The 18732-nt window shown below is 52.0% G+C and overlaps 1 protein-coding gene across 3 annotated transcripts in view; it reads right to left on the bottom strand.

Moving 5' to 3' along the window:
• ZNF395 (zinc finger protein 395) overlaps positions 1-18732 on the bottom strand; it is a 56183-nt gene that overhangs the window by 16641 nt on the left and 20810 nt on the right. For all 3 annotated transcript variants that reach the window (XM_074991452.1, XM_074991455.1, XM_074991453.1), the window contains exons 3-7: positions 17191-17456; positions 13865-13977; positions 6841-7076; positions 6221-6321; positions 1926-2184 (exon numbers count right to left, since the gene is read on the bottom strand). In XM_074991452.1, the coding sequence (XP_074847553.1) occupies positions 1926-2184; positions 6221-6321; positions 6841-7076; positions 13865-13977; positions 17191-17456 (975 nt within the window). The remainder of the gene's footprint in view (positions 1-1925; positions 2185-6220; positions 6322-6840; positions 7077-13864; positions 13978-17190; positions 17457-18732) is intronic.

Raw genomic sequence — 18732 nt, 5'->3', positions numbered from 1 at the left:
CCTATTGGAGATGCTGTTATACCTATATAGGCGTGTCTAGGTGAGTGTCCACTCATCCCTCACTATAGAAAAACAACTGGCTCCCAAATTTCTGCTCGTAGGTGAAAACTCACAAGAGGGGCACTAAATTCCCATTAAAATGCACGGAATGAATCAGACTTTCACAAGTGCCCATAACCCTGGAGAGTAGCAGCAGGTGCTGCTGCTGAACAGGAAGTGAACCTTGGGCTTGGCGGGGGCAGTTCGGGGCCATGAGTGGGAGGGAGGGATAAAACCTGGCAGTGGGGTGGATCCATGGGGCGGGTAGCAGAGGGGTTAAGGCTGACGCCAGCTGGAGCCGTGGCAAGCACCGGGGGGGGGGGGGGGGGGGCGGGTTTCATACTGCTGCAGGTTGGGTCTGCAGGGAAAGCTGGGGGTGTGGGCTGAGGGGGGGAGTTGGGGCCATGGAGCTGGCGGGAGGGAGGGGGTCAGGCTGCAGCAGGTCGGGTCTGCGGGGAGGCGGTAAGGCTCGTATCAGCAGGGGGAATTCACTGAACAAAAAAAGGTAGATATGTGTGTGTGTGTCCCGCGTTTTAGCGAGTACTTGTAAGTAAAGTTCTTGTTTAATGAGGGCTGAGTGTAGTTTATTTACTGCATGAGTTGGGAAATAAGCTCCACTGGTCTAAGGAGCTTTTTATGTCTGTGTGCATGGTGGGGCTTGTAGTTTTGTAACTTTGCTGGCATTATAATTAAAAAAAAAAAAAGAAATCTCACACCCCTACTCAACCTAGTTATAGTAGTGGAAAGCTGTGTAGCCCAGGCCTCACAGTCCAGGATGTTGCAGCATTACAGGGTGAGGGCATTACAACTGCTGGAGCGGAGGCTTTTGAGATGAGGCGATGTACATCATCTATTTTGAGATGAGATGACCACATGCGTAAGAAGTGTTCAAGATGTAGGTGTCCAGTGGATTTATACAGAGACAAGAAGATATTCTGGGTGCATCTACACTAGCCAGCTACTACAAAGTAGTGACACGATGTCGAAACAGCACGCCTCGCGTTTACACGTGCTGTGCACTATTTCGACGTTGAAACTGACGTTACGTAGCGAGACGTCGAAATCGCTATTTCTCTCCAAAGATGGGAACAGTGCCCTAATTAGACGTTCAATGTCGAAGCAGGGCATGTGTAGACGATCCACATCCCACTACATCGAAATAGCGAGGTCCTCCATGGCGGCCATCAGCTGAGGGGTTGAGAAGAGCTCTGGCCAACCCTTACGGGGTTCTATGGTCGCTGCATGCAGCAACCCTTACCCCATGGCTTCTGGCTGCTGCAGCAGCAGCTAGGGGTCCACGCTGTGTGCACAGGGTCTGCAAACGGTTGTCAGCTCTGCAGACCACATACAGAGCAGGCCAAGTGTGTCTGGGAGGGGCCCTTTAAGGGAGCAGCTTACTGTTGCCCCAGAAGGGCTAGTCCAGCCTGTGACCCCCTCCGCAGGCTTTGCTGGCCCCTTATTTCGATGGGGAGCACCTGTGTGTGTGGACGCTTCGCATTTCCTTCCAGGGCAGCTCCTTTCGACATTCCCCGTTGCTATTTCGACACTGAACGTCGATGGCACCAGCCCTGGAGGACGTGTAGATGATACGCGCCGAAGTAGCCTATTTTGATGTTCTTACTTTGAAATAGGCTACGTCGACGCAGTGAGCTAGTGCAGACGTAGCCCCTCTGTCTTATTCTCTGTCCCTTTTTCAATGATTCCTAACATGGTTTGCTTTTTTTGACTGCTGCTGCAAAGAACTATCCACGATGACTCCCAAGATCTCTCTTTTGCATGCTTGCAGCTAAATCAGTCCCCATCATTTGGTATGTATAGCTGGCATCCTAAGAACAAGGCTGCCAGGTGTCACTCCATCATTATCATTCTGTAGGTGGCCAACCCACCTGGTAGGCATGGTCTGCCTGGATGTGCCAGAAGGAACTGGGGGCAGATTGACTCAGGGCACTGTTGGGCAGGTGAGACTCCCCGGACACCTGATCCAAAGCCAAAGCCTCTGGCTTGCCGAGGGCCTGCTGGATGACGATGGGCGAGGACCCAAAGGAGGGGCTGGTGGCAGATTCTGGAACAGCTTCTTCTTTCACCTGCACTTCGGTGTAGTAGAAATCTTCCTCCCGCTTCCGCTGGTCTGAGTCTGCGCTGTCTCTGTGGTGGCGTAAAGGGGGAAAATGAGTCAATCGTTGTAAAGAACCTGCCCTTCGTCAATCAGATCTATGTCAGGTGCCAGCATGCTCACAGAATTGTAGGGCTGGAAGGGACCTCAGGAGGTCATCGAGTCCAGTCCCCTGCCTAAAGCAGGACCAACCCCAACTAAATCATCCCAGGCAGGACTTTGTCAAGCTGGGACTTAAAAACCTCTAGGGATGGAGATTCCACCACCTCTCACAGTAACACATTCCAGTGCTTCACCACCCTCCCGGTGGAAAAGTAGTTCCTAATATCCACCCTACACCTCTGCAACTTTAAGGGCACTGCTCCTTGTTCTGCCACCTGTCACTACTGAGAACAGCCTCTCTCCATCCTCTTTAGAGCCCCCTCTCAGGAAGTTGAAGGCTGCTCTCAAATCACCCCTCACTCTTCTCTTCTGAGAACTAAATCAGCCCAAATCCCTCAGCCTCTCCTCACAGGTCCAGTGCTCCAGCCCCTTAATAGTTTCTGTTGCCCTCTGCTGGACCCGCTCCAATGTTTCCACCTCCCTTCTATACCGTGGGGCAGGGCAGAACTGGATGCAATACTCCAGATGTGGCGTCACCAGTGCCAAGCAGAGGAAAATAACTCCTCTAGATCTGCTGGAAATGCTTCTTCTAATGCAACCCAATATGCTGTTAGCCTTCTTGGCTACAAGGGCACACTGCTGATCCCCATTTTTGCACACGGGGTAACTGCGGCACAGGGAGAGCACAGAGTGTATCTTGCCCATGACCATGCAGAGAATTAGTGGCAAAGCCAGGGTTGGAACCCAGGAGTTCCTGGCTGCCAGCCTCATGCTTAGACCAGCTCCCTCTTCTGTGACAACTTGTCCAGGGAGACTAGGAACACAACAATGCAACCAAACCCAACTTCCACTGGCAGCTTGATTCTTCTTGGAAGGATTAGAGCAAAACCGCTTGGGTTGGGACACTAGACACTGCTCTGGTGTGAGAGGAGAAACCTCCTTCCCCACTGTACCAAAGCTGCTGTGCAAATTCAGAAGCATCACACTTTGCAGCCTGTACCAGATTCAGTCAGATGAGGCCACAGGGGATCCCCTGGCTGGAGGGGCCGCCACTTATTCTTTACTTTGGGCCCTTGATGGACAGAGAGGCTCTCACAGCTCACTCACGTCTCACCTTTACACTCCTTTAGGGAAGGAGCGAGTGATGGCCTATGGGCTGGATCCAGGCCCCAGCTCCCTCAATTCAGCCTGCAGTGAAGCTCAGGGCTTCCCCTCTCCCCTGCAGCAAGGTGAGTGCTCCAAGCCCCACTGCACGTCACCCTATCTCAGCAGTCTTCTGCCATGCTGGAGTGTTAGTGCCGGCCTGCCCCACCACAGGGAGCAGGGAAGCCCTGAGGCTCACCGCAGGTCAGATCGAGGGAAGCCGTCAGCCAGATCTGGCCCTGTGGGGTTGGACTGTGAAGGACCCCAGTGCTCCAAGCATGTCTGGTTTGTGTCCTGATTCTCAGGGGCCAGGTCAGGGAGGTTTGTTATTTGGTTTGGTTTTGGGGGTTTGGGGCATGATCCCCAAATGATTTTCGTTTGGATCAGCAGCCCCAGCCAAAAAAAAAAAAAAAAAAAAAAAAAAAAGTGGTTCCAGGGCACTGCTATAGGGCCTGTGACATGCCTGGGAGAGCCTCCGCTGAATCCCCGCTAGGGGACCTTACCACACTAAAAACGGACCTCAGCTGAACGGACTACAGGAACAGGAACAGAGAGGTACCCCTGTTAGTCTGAACTCCGACAAAATAAAGCAGCAGAAATGCAGCACTTTAAAAACTAACAAAATGATTTATTCAGTGATGAGCTTTGGTGGGACAGACCCACTTCTTCAGATCAATGTAATTTCCAATACAGACTGGCCAACAGATTAGAGCATGAGATTTCTGAGTTAGAGTACATATTCAAATTTGACATATTAACACGTGGTATGAACACAGACATCAACTACCTCACACATTACAAGGACTGCTTCCCTTCCTTTGACACTCGTAATTATCTCAGACAGGACAATTAACATCCTCCCATCTCTCACCCCCTTCTTTCCATCTTCTTCTTCACCATCCTTCTCTCCTATTTCATTTGTCTGTTTTTATTGCAATTTTTTTTCTTTTGGGTCCTCTGTACTTATAAAATATCAGTCTGCATTGGAAATGAAATTGATCTGAAGAAGTGGGTCTGTCCCACGAAAGCTCATCACCGACTCAATCGTTTTGTTAGTCTTTAAAGTGTTACATCTCTGCTGCTTTGTTTTGTTTGAGTACAGGAACAGTAGTCACATCCTGAGTTCTAGCTAGTTGATTAGCAGCTCTAAGGGCAGCATAAAGCAAAGGGCTTCTTCCTTTCCAAGACACGCTAATTTTAGTCTCCGGGGACATCTATGCTACCCAAGTGATTGACACCGACCGGGTCGATCTTCCAGGGTGCGAATTCACACGCCTAGTGGGGATGTGGAAAAATCAAACCATAGGGGCTTGACAGTCCACCCCTTATGCCTCAGTCTCCTGAGGAGTTTCTCCCCCTCTCTCTGTGCAGACAGCCAGGTAAGTTGACCATAGGCAAGTCGATTCCAGCAATGCAAGTGTTGCAGCTGGAAATGTGTATCCATGATTGACTTTAAGGTCTAGTGTAGACTGGCCTCAGTCCCTGCGACCTGGTGCAGTGGGAGGGAGGCCTTAAAAACACATCCCAGTTACCCTTCATGACCTCCTGCCCCCTCCACCACTGCCATTTATCTGCATTTCAGCTGCGGCCAAAGGCCCTACACAGAACAAAGGCCTCCCTCGGGCCAGGGGCCGTACATATGTATCCCGCTGGTCAGCATCGGTCATCTAGTCTCCTCCATATGAGCATGATACAACCTCACTGACAACCCAGCTCTTCATTCGGGCTGCCAGGGCACCTTGTCGTTCCAGTTTATCATCATCTGGGGCAGAATAAATTTTGTTATGTGCATGGGTGCATGTGTGGATGTGCACCACCAATACACATGCCGCCAGCTGTGGGCAGTCTGCTAATCAGCACCTGAGTCTCCCCAGGGAGCAGCTCCTGACTGCAGCTTGCTTTGCTCCCTGGTGTTTGCCAGGGCAGTGGCCATCTCTCTCTCTCTCTCCCCCCCCGCTGCAACACTCACGCTTTGAAGGGGAGAAGATGCAGACTGGCAAAAAGGGAAGCAATAGGTGAGCTGAGAGCTGGCTGGCAACATGACCGTCCCAGTGTATTCTCGGGCATGGGAGGAAGGCAGCAGGAGAGGAGTTAAGGGAGCAGAATACCAGAAGAAGAGGGACACAGAGAGCTGAGGGAGGGAGAAAAGGCTGGAGAGATGGAGAAGGGCACAGACGGCAGGGTGGTGGGACAGGACCTGAGCTGTGTGATTGTAGCCAGGTGTTAATACTTGCCCTGCCCGCTGGTGTCTGGGTGGGGAGGGCTCTAAGGCAGGTTACAGAAGCCACCAGCCCTCTGGGCAAGAAAATTCTCTAGCCAGGAGCATTTCCTGCCTTCCCTGCTAGTCCCACACAGCAGCTTATGGGGACAGCGAGTGCAGCACCAAACCTTTCTGGGGACCGCCCTGCGCTGACCGCTCTGGTGATGGGACGTGCTTTACCTTCCAGGCTGGCCCAGCACATTAGTTCTGCCCCAGAAGGATTCCTCTTCGAGGAAGAGAGGGGAGTTCGTTCTCTGCGGGCCCCTCAATCCTTGGCCTCACTGCAGAAGACTGCCGAGACGCAGGGACAACAGTGAGAGGCTCTGGGGACATGGATAACTGGTGGGCACTGCACTGGGACCTTCCAAACTCGTTTCACGCAGGCCAGAGCAGGGCCAGTTTGACACCCAAGGCAGACTCCTCTGGGAGGCCACATCCTGCCTTCCCTGCCCCTCAACGCTCTGCCAAAGCTTCCCGCTCCTCCCAACTCTTTCTGTGAGCCTGTGAAACGCCTTCCCCCACCATCCCAGGTCCTGTGGGTGAATCACCATTCGCGGCCTTACCCAAGGTGCTGGGTCTTGACGTGACGCTTGATGCCAACGATGGACCGCAGGACTTTCCCACAGTTTGGCCACAGGCACTTGTACATTACCTTCACCGAGTTCTAAGAGAAAGACAGGTCCGCGTCACACGAAGGTTTATCCCCAGGCCCAGCTCAGCAGGGATAGAAACTGCCCTGGAACATGAAGGCTCACGTATGCAGACACCAGAGGCTGCCATTTCATCCCCCCTGCCCCACACACAGGCCTGGGCCTCCTTTGCCCTGTCAAGTTGGCACCTCCATGGGCTGGCCCCTTTCAAGCCACCACAAAGACGACTCCTATTGCCTCAGGCCTGTAACTTCCTCACGGCCACCCAGGCCTGTCTCTCCCTCCACACTCCTCTTTCTCTTGCTCTAAAGTTGATATCAAAGCGGCTCCTTGCCCATCACTTACTTTCTCCCCGGCCCCTTTGACGATGTCCCCTTTCTCCTCTGGGATCTCTAGCTGAAGCTTGCCATGGGTTAGCAAGAGGCACCTTGCTTCCCGGACAGGTGAAACTGACAACTGCCTTGTCAGTTTCACTCAACCACGCAGCTCCTTAGACTTAGCATTCACAGTGAATTTCCACCTGCCCCTAGTACCTTTCTCTTTCTCGGGGCTGGCTCATCGAGGAGGAAGGGATCCGAGTCGGTCTCGAAGCCGTCATCGGGCTGAGGGGAACTCAAGGCCTCGCTGGAGTACTTGGGGCTGGCTTCAGGGTGTGGGGGCGACGGGGTGGAGATGTCACTGCCGCCGCTCCAGTGCCCGCTGGTGGTGCTGCTGCCACTGTCTGACACATCACCACTCTCCCTCCATGAGTCACAGGCTGCCTGCGATGCTGAGCCAGGGGAAAGAGAAGGGAACAGACTTTAAAACCACTAGGCACAAGAACAGCTCCTCTCTGCGGGATGCTGTCGCTCTGCTCCCAGCTTCTGTAACCTATTCGATTGCTTCAATCCTGACCAACACCCAGGACTGAATCACGGACCCCTAGAGCTACCTACATCTGTCACCGTAACTCCATCAAGTGCCAGGCCACATAACACCCACCTCCTCCGGGATCGGGCATGGTGGGGCAACAATGCCCTTTCCACAGGTCACATCTCCATTAAAGGTGGCGTGGCTGTGATCACAACAGCGACCTTTGGCCCAAAGCACAAGCCAGCGGCCACAGGATCAAAAGAACATGTGTCCCACTGACCTTCCCACTTGCCAGGATGTAGAGCCGAGAGCCCTGGATAATCTATACACAGCTCCAGCAATGACTCGCTCTGCGGCCCCTTGCCTCTCTCTCTGCCTTCGCCTCTGCTGCCAGAAAATGCTGCTATTGCTGCTTATCTCGCAGGATTCACTTAATCCTCACGGCCAGGCACTTGGAAAGCCGTGGATGAAAGATGTCAGAGCAGAGAATCTTCCTCCTCCAACAGCTCCAGGTTCTAACCAGGGTGGTCACGGCAGGGCAGAAATACCACATTGTCACTCGCCCAGCCAGAACCGGAAACAGCTCTAGCTGGAGATTTACTCTCCATGAGCCAAAAGGCTCAAATCAACATTTAAAAAAAAAAAAGGGGGGGGATGCGGGGGGTTACTTTACATCCTTTTGGAGAGAAACAGAATCGCAGGGCTGGAAGGGACCTCAGGAGGTCGTCTAGTCCAGCCCCCTGCTTCAAGCAGGATCAACCCCTACTAAGTCATCCCAGCCAGGACCTTGTCCAGCCGGGACTTAAAAACCTCAAGGGGATGGAGAATCCACCATCTCTCTAGGCAACACATTCCAGTGCTTCACCACCCGCCTGGTGAAGTAGTTTTTCCTAATATCTAACCTACACCTTTCCCTCTTCAACTTCAGACCATTACTCCTTGTTCTGCCATCTGACACCACTGAGAACAGTTTCTCACCCTCCTTTTTAGAGCTCCCCTTCAGGAAGTTGAAGGCTGCTGTTAAATCATCTCTAAGTCTTCTCTTCTGTAAACTAAACAAGCCCAAATCCTTCAGCCTATCCTCATAGGTCTTGTGCTCCAGACCCTTAATCATTTTTGTTGCCCTTCGCTGAACCTGCTCCAGCAAATCCACATCCTTTTTATACTGGGGGGGCCCCAAACCTGGACAATATTCCAGATGTGGCCTCACCAGTGCCGAAGAAACCTTCCCCCTCTAGGGCACAGAAGTCTGATTACAAGAATTCTTGCCGCGTCTGTTCCGTTGCTGGGCACAGAAGCAGCTGGGCTGCGTCTGGGATACACAGCTGCTCTGTAAAGCAGGACCGAGCAAACTTTTGACGTCAGGCCCCCACCTTTGGTCCCTGCGATTAGCAGACCTCCCCCACAACCTGTCTAATATAATGCAAACCGACGGAAATTTCAGGTATGGTCGTAGGAAAAACAAAGTCCCTTTGGCACGTGTCAGAAAGTAAGTCTGTAGAATGTAAAACTTTGTTAAATCGTGTATAAATGTGAATGCACCTCCAGAAAACAGTAACAGATTGCAACGCTCGTAATGAGATGGATGAGCCTGAGACTCAGCAGACAATTGTGCTGCACCCACCTTATGAAATTTCATCCTGCCTCTCCGCCCTCCCTGAGGGGAACCATCCACCATTTCGTCCACCCGACGCCCCTTGTCATGCACGTCCCCGGCCAACCTGCCCTGCACGTCCCCTCTCCATGGAAGGGTGTCGTCGCTGTGAGTCTAGTGACCAAGGGCTGGAACACAAGTGCGTTTATTCCGCTTTAACCTGGTTTCTGTTTCTTATTCTGGGCAGGGACCCACAAGCCTCGCCTGGGGCTAGTCCCCCCTGCGCCCGTGTGCAGTGAGCCAGCGGCAGGACCTGCCAATTCTCACAGCTGCAGGCACCTATTTTTAGCCACCCAGATCCCCCTGACTCCTCAGCAATGGAGCTGGCCCACCGGCCATGGCAGCAAGGGCAGAGTTACCCGCCCTGCGCTCTCAAGGAATGCACATGGCCTCCCAGCTCGACCAACTGTTCAGAAAGAGCCGCGTTAAAGCGGCTGTCCCGAAGCATGCAGTTCCCTGCGCCCCACGGCCTCTGGAGAGCCAGCGAGCCCATTTCGGAAAGCCATTTCCCCTCCCCCCAGGTTGGATCATCCCAATCAATTAGGCCTGATCACTCACTAGAAACAATAGGTCAGCCTGGAGCTCTCCGGCCTAATTAAAAGAGCGCTCATTCCCTGCACTTCTAACTCAAGATTTCCTGGGGGAATTCCAGCCATTAAGCTAAGCTATCCTCCTTGCTCAAGGGCTGTCCGTGACATCCAGACCCACTTACATAGGGATTTGTATCCAAAGCCCTGAAAAAGTCCCTGTAGCAGAGTTACCCACTACCTGCCCTGCTGGTGCCCCATACATGCCATGGGCAGGGTGCCCTCTAAGTTTTTTCATCCTGTTTGGAATAAGTTTTGTTATGTGCGCTGAGGCATAAGCAAATGTGCACCACCCATAGAAACATACACTGCTGGCTGTGGGCACTGGGATAATCAGCTGGGCAGCATTTGGATCTCTCATCTTAGAGTCCATCAAACACTTTTGCACCCATGTCCATGTTCCTCGTGTTTTCCCCCTTTGTAAGATTATGAACAGGATCCGGACCTGGCATTCTCTGGACTGGCACCAGAGAGGTCAGGCAAGAGTCTGCGCTTCTCTCCCTAGTGGGGAAGGGTTTAAAAATTGTTCCTTTACAAACTTTTGGACGTGAAAACAAAATTGACTAACCCGCGCGGGAAACGTAAAGTAAACACCGGAGCTTGTACAGTAAAATGCCATTCAGCCACAGGCCTCATTTCATAAACCCGGAAATGGAGGCACAGAGATTCATACGACTTGTCTAAGGAGCTGGGAATTGGACCCAACTCTCAGCAAGAAGGTAACTGTTGTCAGCTCAATTCCTCTCAAGTCAGGATGGGCCAGGGCACAGTTAGTCAGAGCACCTGGTAGATGGCCTCCTCTGGCTCACTGACGGGAATTCCACTGCACCGCTCTGTAGCATTTGGCTGACCTGCTGTTCGTCACCAAAGACAATTCTCCAACCGCTAAGAAGTTGCAAAGGTACAAGGGCATACTTGGAAATGGCCCAAGGCCCCGGCAGCTGAGTGCTTGGGTTACCGCCCAGGAGACATGCAGATGTGTTTATCAGTGGTGCGCATTTACGCATGCCTCAGTGCATAACAAAATTTATTCTGCCCATGGATGCAAAAAATTAGCAGGAACATTGCTCGAGTCCTTCCTCTCAGACGGAGCCCACAGGGTCATCACAGACCCTCTCCAGACATCCTTCCCCAGGTCTCAAACTTCTCCCCCATTTTACTCCAGATCTATATACCCCACCCAGCTCTACAGCCAGTGCGATTGGCACCAAGGCCCAGTGCTTCACTACAATCAGAGCTGGATGGAAAGCAGCAGGCTCGCAAGAGTCAGGTCATGCCAAAAGGAAGAGGGAAGCACTTTAAAGAACATGTTTGCATTACTTTATTGGCACAGGCTCTCGGACTGCTCAGGCTGTCCAGAGCCTAGGGGGCCTTTCAAGGCTTCAGCCCAGCTGCGACCCAAAACAGCCACAGCAGCAAACACTACTCGGGTCCATCTCTTCATGAGGAGAGATGAATAAGACTGAGGCTTTTTAGTTCGGAAAAAAGACAATTAAGGATAGATAGATACGATAGAGGTCTGTAAAATCATGACGGATGTGGAGAAAATAGATAAGGAATTGTTATTTGCTCCTTCTCACAACACAAGAACTAGGGGGACACCAAATGAAATTAATAGGCAGCAGGTTTAAAACAAATAATAGGAAATATTTTTTCACACAACGCACAGTTAACCTGTGGAACTCCTTGCCGGAGGATGTTGTGAAGGCCAAGACTATAGTAAAAAGAACTAGATAAATTCATGGGGGAAAGGTCCGTCAATGGCTATTAGCCAGGATGGGCATGGAAGGTGTCCCCAGCCTGTTTGCAAGAAGCTGGAAATGGTTAGCAGGGAACTGATCACTTGATGATCACCTGCTCTGTTCATTCCCTCTGGGGCACCTGGCATTGGCCACTGTTGGAAGACAGGATACTGGGCTTGATGGCCCCATGGTCTGACCCAGTGTGGCTGCTGTTCTTAATGTTCTTATCTCTGATGGGCTGAAGATCCCACCCTATTGCAGTGCCCAGGCTCACCCATCACGCGGGCCCTTCGGGCTCCAGCACTGCTATTCCCTAGGTCAGTGGCTCCCAAACTGTGTTCCACCAGCTACGGCGCTGTGATCCGCCACTGAAATTGAGTAACAGACATCACTTCCAAATTCTCTGGGAGAAAAAAATAAATAAATAAAATTTTCTCCATTTTACAGTTTTCTTGAAATGACTCCACAGGGATCAATGTTACATGTGTTTTGTTAATGTCTGGTTTCACAATTATTTGCTGAGTTGCATTTACCAGACAGTAATTAATTAATACTGTCATGAAATATTTTCCGTAAGTAACACTCCTCATGGTTAGTATGAGGATGTAAGGAAGACAGAAGTGTCCCACAGATAGCACCATGACCTCCAAGTATTCCACGACCAGAAGAAGTTTGGGAACCCCTGACCTAGGTGTAGGGGTGACAGAGCTCCAGCTACCCCACCCCAGTGCTCAGCAACATAGGGTGTCATGGAGAACCTGGTGCCATGTTCTGAGCACGGACTCCCCACAACGCTGCCACTCAGCTTGCGGTCCCTGTCCTGATATTCCAACCTCCCCGCAATGGCCCCCAGGCTGGTCCTCTCCCCCACGAGACAGCCTGCCCTCTGCAGGTCCATTGTTCCCGGACAGCTACATGCCACTGGAGTAATGTGGCTACTGACTTATGCTATGTCTACACTGGGAGCACAGTCACAACAGAGAGGCACACCTACTCCCAGTTCAAATCCAGCTCCTCCTGCTGTCTGGCTAGCCAGATAATCAAGACAGCAGAAGCCAATCATCCGCAGACTGGCCTCCCGCATGGCACAGGGCTCCCCCTCCTCTTCACAGGCCCAGCAAGAAGTCTCTCCTCTGCCCTGCCAAGACTGCAGGCGTCTCTGCACCTGGTGGGTGCAGGGATCGGGCATCACTAGCCCTTCCGCAAGGCAGGGGGCCCTCTGCAACAGCCCATTCCCTAGCCTGGGTGGCCCACTTCACAGCCTGGCTCTCTCACTCCTGGGGCGGCAGAGAGCTCCCCATGCTATCAGAGGAGCCTCCCCCATGGGTGGGATCCGCTCCTGCTCTCCATCCTCTGAGCACCTGGCCTGGAAATCTGTGCTCTGTTACCCAAACCTCTACCTTAGTAGAATCTCCTCCTTGTCCCCCAGCACAAGAGAGGGCAGGGACAGGGAAGGGTTTGGCTCCATGGAAGCTTACGTTACCCCGCTGACACCTCATGCCCCACATGGACACATCTTCTCCCAGCCAAGCAGCACTTTTACCAGCCTGGTTTATTCCAGCTGCCCCAATCGGGACATGCGCTGGTGTGCTAGGACAGCTGCCTCTGCCCAAGGGACTTCTGCTGGCACAGCTACATGGGTCAGAGCTCCCACCTCGTCAAACCCCTGCCAACAGAGCCAGGCCTACATGCAGCCTTCCACACCTAACCAGTAACTCCTTCACCAGCACAGACCAGATGGGCAACCTGTGGCCTATCAGGGCTCTACGTATGGCCCACGAGACACACTATTGACACAGCCCATACACAGGGTTACCAGATTCCGCTGGTTTTGACATGTAGGTTTTTTCCTACTGGTGTTACTAAAGTGACATGCATGTAAAGCAAGAGCACATGAAGTGAGGTCCATGCTGATGGCAGGGATGTAAAAGCCTGTTTAACTGGTTAACCAATTAAGGCGGGGCTGCTCCAGCTGGGCTGGAGTGCCCCTGCCTGCAGCAGCCCTGTAGGGCTGGTGCAACTCCTTGGCCGTGGTTGTGGGGCCGGAGAGGTGGGTGGCGGGGGGAAGCTGCTCCAGCCCCTACGAGTTAACCATTAACATCCCTCGCTCATTGCGTACACCATTGACTGTCAAAGCTGTGCACTCCCTCTGCGCCCAATCAAACGCTGCTACGGTTCAACCAGCACACGCTGCAAGTTCCAGGTACTCAAGTGCCATTAGCAAAACTGCCCTATCCCGGGAGACCATGTGGGTCATGACAATCTTGCAGCCCAATGAGAAGGAGGGTCACGCATGCAGCCCGCTCACTAGTCCAGGCTGCCCTAGGCAGAGAACATCCCCAGCCACATTCTCAATCCAGAGACACGTCAGAATGGATCAGACTACGGACTTCCAGACCAACAGCTTATCTGCTGCAGTAGGGGGGCCTCTCTATATACCTGCTCCCAGAAGCTTGCTCCATCTGCAGCAGAGTTTGATGGGCAGGCTGACATCACCAGCAGAGAGCATGCAGGGACACAGGGGCGTACAACCGTGAGGGAAGGGGCAGTTGCACAGCTATCTGTGGGTCTCTGGTTTGCTTGGGAAAAGTGATTGGTCGAGGTGAGTAGAATTCATGGGTGGCACAACTGCAACTCAATTCAGCCTCCAACTGCAGAGAGAGAAAGGGAGAGGGGAAGGCAGATCTGGGAGCCCAGCAACCAGCTGCACCATCAGACTCACCCGGCATGCTGCTCTCTTGGCTGGGCGGGCTCTGCACCACAGGGCTGCAGGACAAGGTTGTCAGCACCATGGCGGCCATCATCTCATCCATTTCCACAGCAGCGTCGGCCTTCCTGTTCCAGGAGACAGAGGAGTGTTAAAGACTTCAGTGAGCGAGGGGAAGGCAAGAGTCCAGGAGAGGGTGTGATTTCAAAGACCCCACACAATGAAAAAAATCACTGGTGCAAATACTGGAGATGACAAGGCCCACAAGGTGTGTCTACACAGCAAAGTTATTTCAGAATAATGGCTGCTATTCCCAAATAACTCTGTGAGCATCTATACAGCAAAACCGCTATTTCCAAATGATTTTGAAAGAGCAGGCGACTTATTTCAAATTCTGTAAACCTCCTTCTAGAAGGAAGAGAGGCTGCTGTGCAGACACAGAACCCTGGATGCGAGAGATTATCTTTTATGTGCTTCCCAGGGCTCTTTTACAAAATAGGCCCTCTTGTGTGCGCACACTATTTTGGAATAAATGTTGCTTATTTTGGGACTTCCCTGTTGTGTGGACGTGTTATTCTGGAACAATAACTCTGGAATAAACTTTCGGAACGACTCTGTAATGTAGACATGCCCACAATGTTTTCATAATTGATCAACTCTTTTCCCTTCCATCCTTCCCCTGGGATCCCAATGTGCCTTCCTGCACTGAAAAAGCACATCACCCTTGCGATAGCCCCTTACGTGGACAGCTGCAGACGGAACTGTTACCTACTGCAGCTGCCCATGCCAGGAAGGCAGCATCTAGCAATGAGACAGGAAACCCTCCAGCGAAGACCTTTCCTTGGCGCTGCTCTTTCACAGCTGCTGCAGCTTCTCAGCAGCCTGGCCCAGAGCTCTCCAGTCTCTGCCTGCACTCATTCCCGGACACTCCTGCAGCAGCAAGACCGAGTCCCGGGGCCCAGATTTTGAGAGGCCTAAAGATGCAGAGAGGCATCCAGTGCGATTTTCAGAGGTGCCTCCTGCTGCATCTTTACGCATTGTCTCTGGAGGGTCTCTTCAAATCCAGCCCAGAGTCTTAGAGGTCTCTCCTTCCCCCAAAGCCCCTGCAGAGAGAGCACCTGGAAGGGCACATTTCCTGTGCACAGCAGGAGTTAAGCAGCTGCTCCAAGGCTCATGCTTAGGAAGGGATCAATGCAGCCTCCCCAATCCCTGCCTCAGACCAGGTAGCAGAGCCTGGGGACCAGGGATCCAGAGACTTCTATATTCAGCAGTGGAAGTCATGAAAACAGAGGGTTATTGCAGACACATGTGAACAATGGCTCCCGGTGGGGCCTTGGTTTAGGTTCTCCTGCATTTAGGCAGCCACCGTAGTGATGTGCTACCCCTATCACCACACAGAAAGGGTTCCAGCCTCCTACAGGAACATCTATGTCACTTCCTCTGCTTGCAAGTCATTCCCCCAGAAGGCACCCATCCAAGCTCTGACCAGACCTACACCTCTTCAGCTTCCCCACGCTAAGGCATTCAAACAAAGGCTGCAAGGCTCCCTGCACAGCTTCTCCTGTGACCTCTCCCCATTCTGCTGTCCCAGGTCAAACAGAACCGAAGCCATTTGTAACTCATCACAAAGGGGTCTGCTTTAGCTGAGAACTTTTTCTTCCCTCCTAAGACACCAGAAGAGAATTCTCCTAATCCTAAATTCAACAGCATGCTGGATAACCCCTCCTTTGCACAGGCCAACACCGCACACCTGGGCTCTTCCCATGTGCACACAAGGCAGAGGTGGGAGATAGTTCATTTCTCATCACACCTGGAAGCAACCAGCCCTTCACCGCCCTAGATAAAATCCACCCTATGGACCACTCCAGAGTTAGCACCTGGGCTTTTTTTAGAGCCCTTAAGGCAATCTTACAACTCCCCAGTAGACTAGTGGTAGATTTTTACGATACCTGTGGGTTCTCCCACCCCATTGTCTCTGGTTTTATTTTAGCCACCATGACAGCATAAAGAGCCAGAGTGCAGCATCTCACATCTTATGGAGTGATGCGCAAGTGCTTCCATAAAAAAAATGCTTCATGCTATAGGATTCCAGGGGATGTTATAAACTTCCCCCTGCCTGGAAATGCAGCCACCTCTGAAGGAGAAGCCAACTGCCGTTTAACACCTCTGCAACACAACACAGTAGCTTAGCACAGAAAGAGGGATTCTGTAAGCAAGCAGAGCACATGGCCATTGAGCAGGGCAAGATGAAACAGAATCAGGCTCCACACCAAAATGTGAATCATAGGGTTGGAAGGGACCTCAGGAGGTCATCTAGTCCAGTCCCCTGCTTCAAGCAGGATCAACCCACACTAAGTCATCCCAGCCAGGACCTTGTCAAGCCACGACTTAAAAACCTCATAGGATGGAGAATCCACCACCTCTCTAGGCAACACATTCCAGTGCTCCACCACCTGCCTGGTGAAGTAGTTCTTCCTAATATCCAACCTACACCTCTCCCTCTTCAACTTCAGACCATTGCTCCTTGTTCTGGTACCTAACACCTCTGAGAACAGTTTCTTACCCTCCTCTTTAGAGCTCTCCTTCAGGTAGTTGAAGGCTGTTATTAAATCACCCCTCAGTCTTCTCTTCTGTAAACTAAACAAGCCCAAATCCCTCAGCCTTTTCTCATAGGTCATGTGCTCCGGTCCCTTAATCACTTTGTTGCCCTTCACTGAACCTGCTCCAGCAAATCCACATCCTTTTTATACTGGGGGGGCCCAAAACTGGCCACAGTATCCCAGACGTGGCCTCACCAGTGCCTAATAGAGGGGGAACAACTACTTCTCTTGATCTGCTTGCAACGCTCCTCTTAGGCTATATCTACACTAGCCCCAAACTTCGAAATGGCCATGCAAATGGCCATTTCGAAGTTTACTAATGAAGCGCTCAAATGCATATTTAGCGCTTCATTAGCATGCGGGCGGCCGCGGCACTTCGAAATTGACGCGCCTTGCCGCCGTGCGGCTCGTCCCGATGGGGCTCCTTTTCGAAAGGACCTCGCCTACTTCGAAGTCCCCTTATTCCCATGAGCGCTTCATTAGTAACTTCAAAATGGCCATTTGCATGGCCATTTCGAAGTTTGGCGCTAGTGTAGACACGGCCTTAGTGCACCCTAATATACTGTTAGCTTTCTTGGCTACAAGGGCACACTGTTTACTGCTATCCAGCCATTCATCCACCACAACCCCTAGGTCTCTTTCTGCTGCACTGCTGCTGAGCCAGCCGGTCCTGAGCCTATAACAATGCTTGGGATTCTTCCATCCCAAGTGCAGGACACTTGTTGAGTGGAGGACACATACCTTTTCGGTACATCAATATTCCTGGAAACAGATCTCTGAACCGAACCTGTGGCAGCAACAGGGCTATGGTCCATCGCAGCAGCAGGGCTATGGTCCATCGGAAGGCTCGGGGGAGGTGATCTCTGGGTTTCAGCCAGCCTCACATCCTCTGCCTTCCAGCAGGCACGCAGCCCCTGCTCCAAGAGCAACACCTTCACCTCGTCGTTGGGGCGATTGTGCTGCTCCACCAGGCCGGCGCACTCCTGCCCATTATAGGTGACGTAAACCTACGGGGACAACAGGTCACAGCTGGTCAGTGTCACTGTCCATCCTTGAACACAATCCAGCTCGCAGCTCACTGCTTGTCTCCAGGCACCCCTCTTACAAAGCCCCGACGGGAAAGAGTCCATGGCTGGGCATGGCAGAAAGACGGGGTTTTCCTATCCCTCAGTTCAGCACCTGTCCTACACCACTGGTACTAGCCAGGGTTCGCGCTCATTTTTTTCCATCCACGGGCAGAATAAATTTTCTTCTGTGCACCAAGACCCATGCAGATGGTGCACCACCAATAGAAAGATACACTGCAGGCTGTGGGTGCTCTGATAATCAGCTGGCCAGCAGCTGACTCTCTCCTGGGTGGCTGGCCAAGCACTCAGCTTACAGGAAACACTGGTATTAGCAATCGTCACCCATCTCCGCTTTTCTTTACTTGGTCACTTGGACTTGAGAGTTCCCCCTCTTTGCCCCCTCCCCATACATCGGGCAGGTCTTCACCAGGCAGGCAAGCTGACTGTCGACAAGCAATTCTAGCTACGGCAACTGCATAGCTAGAATCGACTTACCAGGCCGTCTTCACGGAGGGAGGGTGATGGGAGAAACTCTCTCCTCAACCTCCCTTACTCCTCGCAATACTCAAGAGTACAGCGATCGACTGCCGACCCCAGTCAGTTCGATTTGGCACATCCCTAATAGGCACGTAAGATCGAACCCCAGAAGATTCACTCTGACCAGGTTGATCTTCCACGTCGTCTAGACGCACCCATCGTCCTGGCCGATACTACAACACTGCAACATGGTACGGTCCATGCGACCAGCAGCGTAACACCACAACTCCCCAAAGGGGGTAAATACAAAAGTGGCAGCATTTCTCAAAGCCCCAGTGGAATAAGGGAGAACTGGAATTCTCCTGCAGACCCCAAGGGAAGTTTTGTTCATTGCCATGGGAACCCAAAAGGGGCCCCCCTAGGCCAGATTTAAGCCAAATTTACATTTTAGCCACAACAATATTTTACAAAGCATATTAGCAATATTTCCATGAGATTAAAGAACAGCAACCCTGCAGCACCGGGCAGGAGCATGAACCCCTGAAAAGAAAACAGATTAAAAACAAGCAGGAAACTGGGATGCCTGTTTTCAGCTGCTAGACTGAGTGAAGTGTCTAATGCCAGACCAGGAGAGAGGGTGAACCTAAGTCAGATTCCTCTACTTTGGCATTCACAGATGTTAACAGAAACACAGGCAAGGACTTAATTAAAAAGGACTTTCACCTTGAACAAGGTCCCT

Source organism: Carettochelys insculpta, chromosome 3 (assembly GCF_033958435.1).
Source record: "Carettochelys insculpta isolate YL-2023 chromosome 3, ASM3395843v1, whole genome shotgun sequence".
NCBI classification, from domain to species: Eukaryota; Metazoa; Chordata; order Testudines; family Carettochelyidae; genus Carettochelys; species Carettochelys insculpta.
The sequence above is the reverse complement of the archived record's forward strand: the minus strand, read 5'-3'. Positions and strand labels throughout refer to the sequence as shown.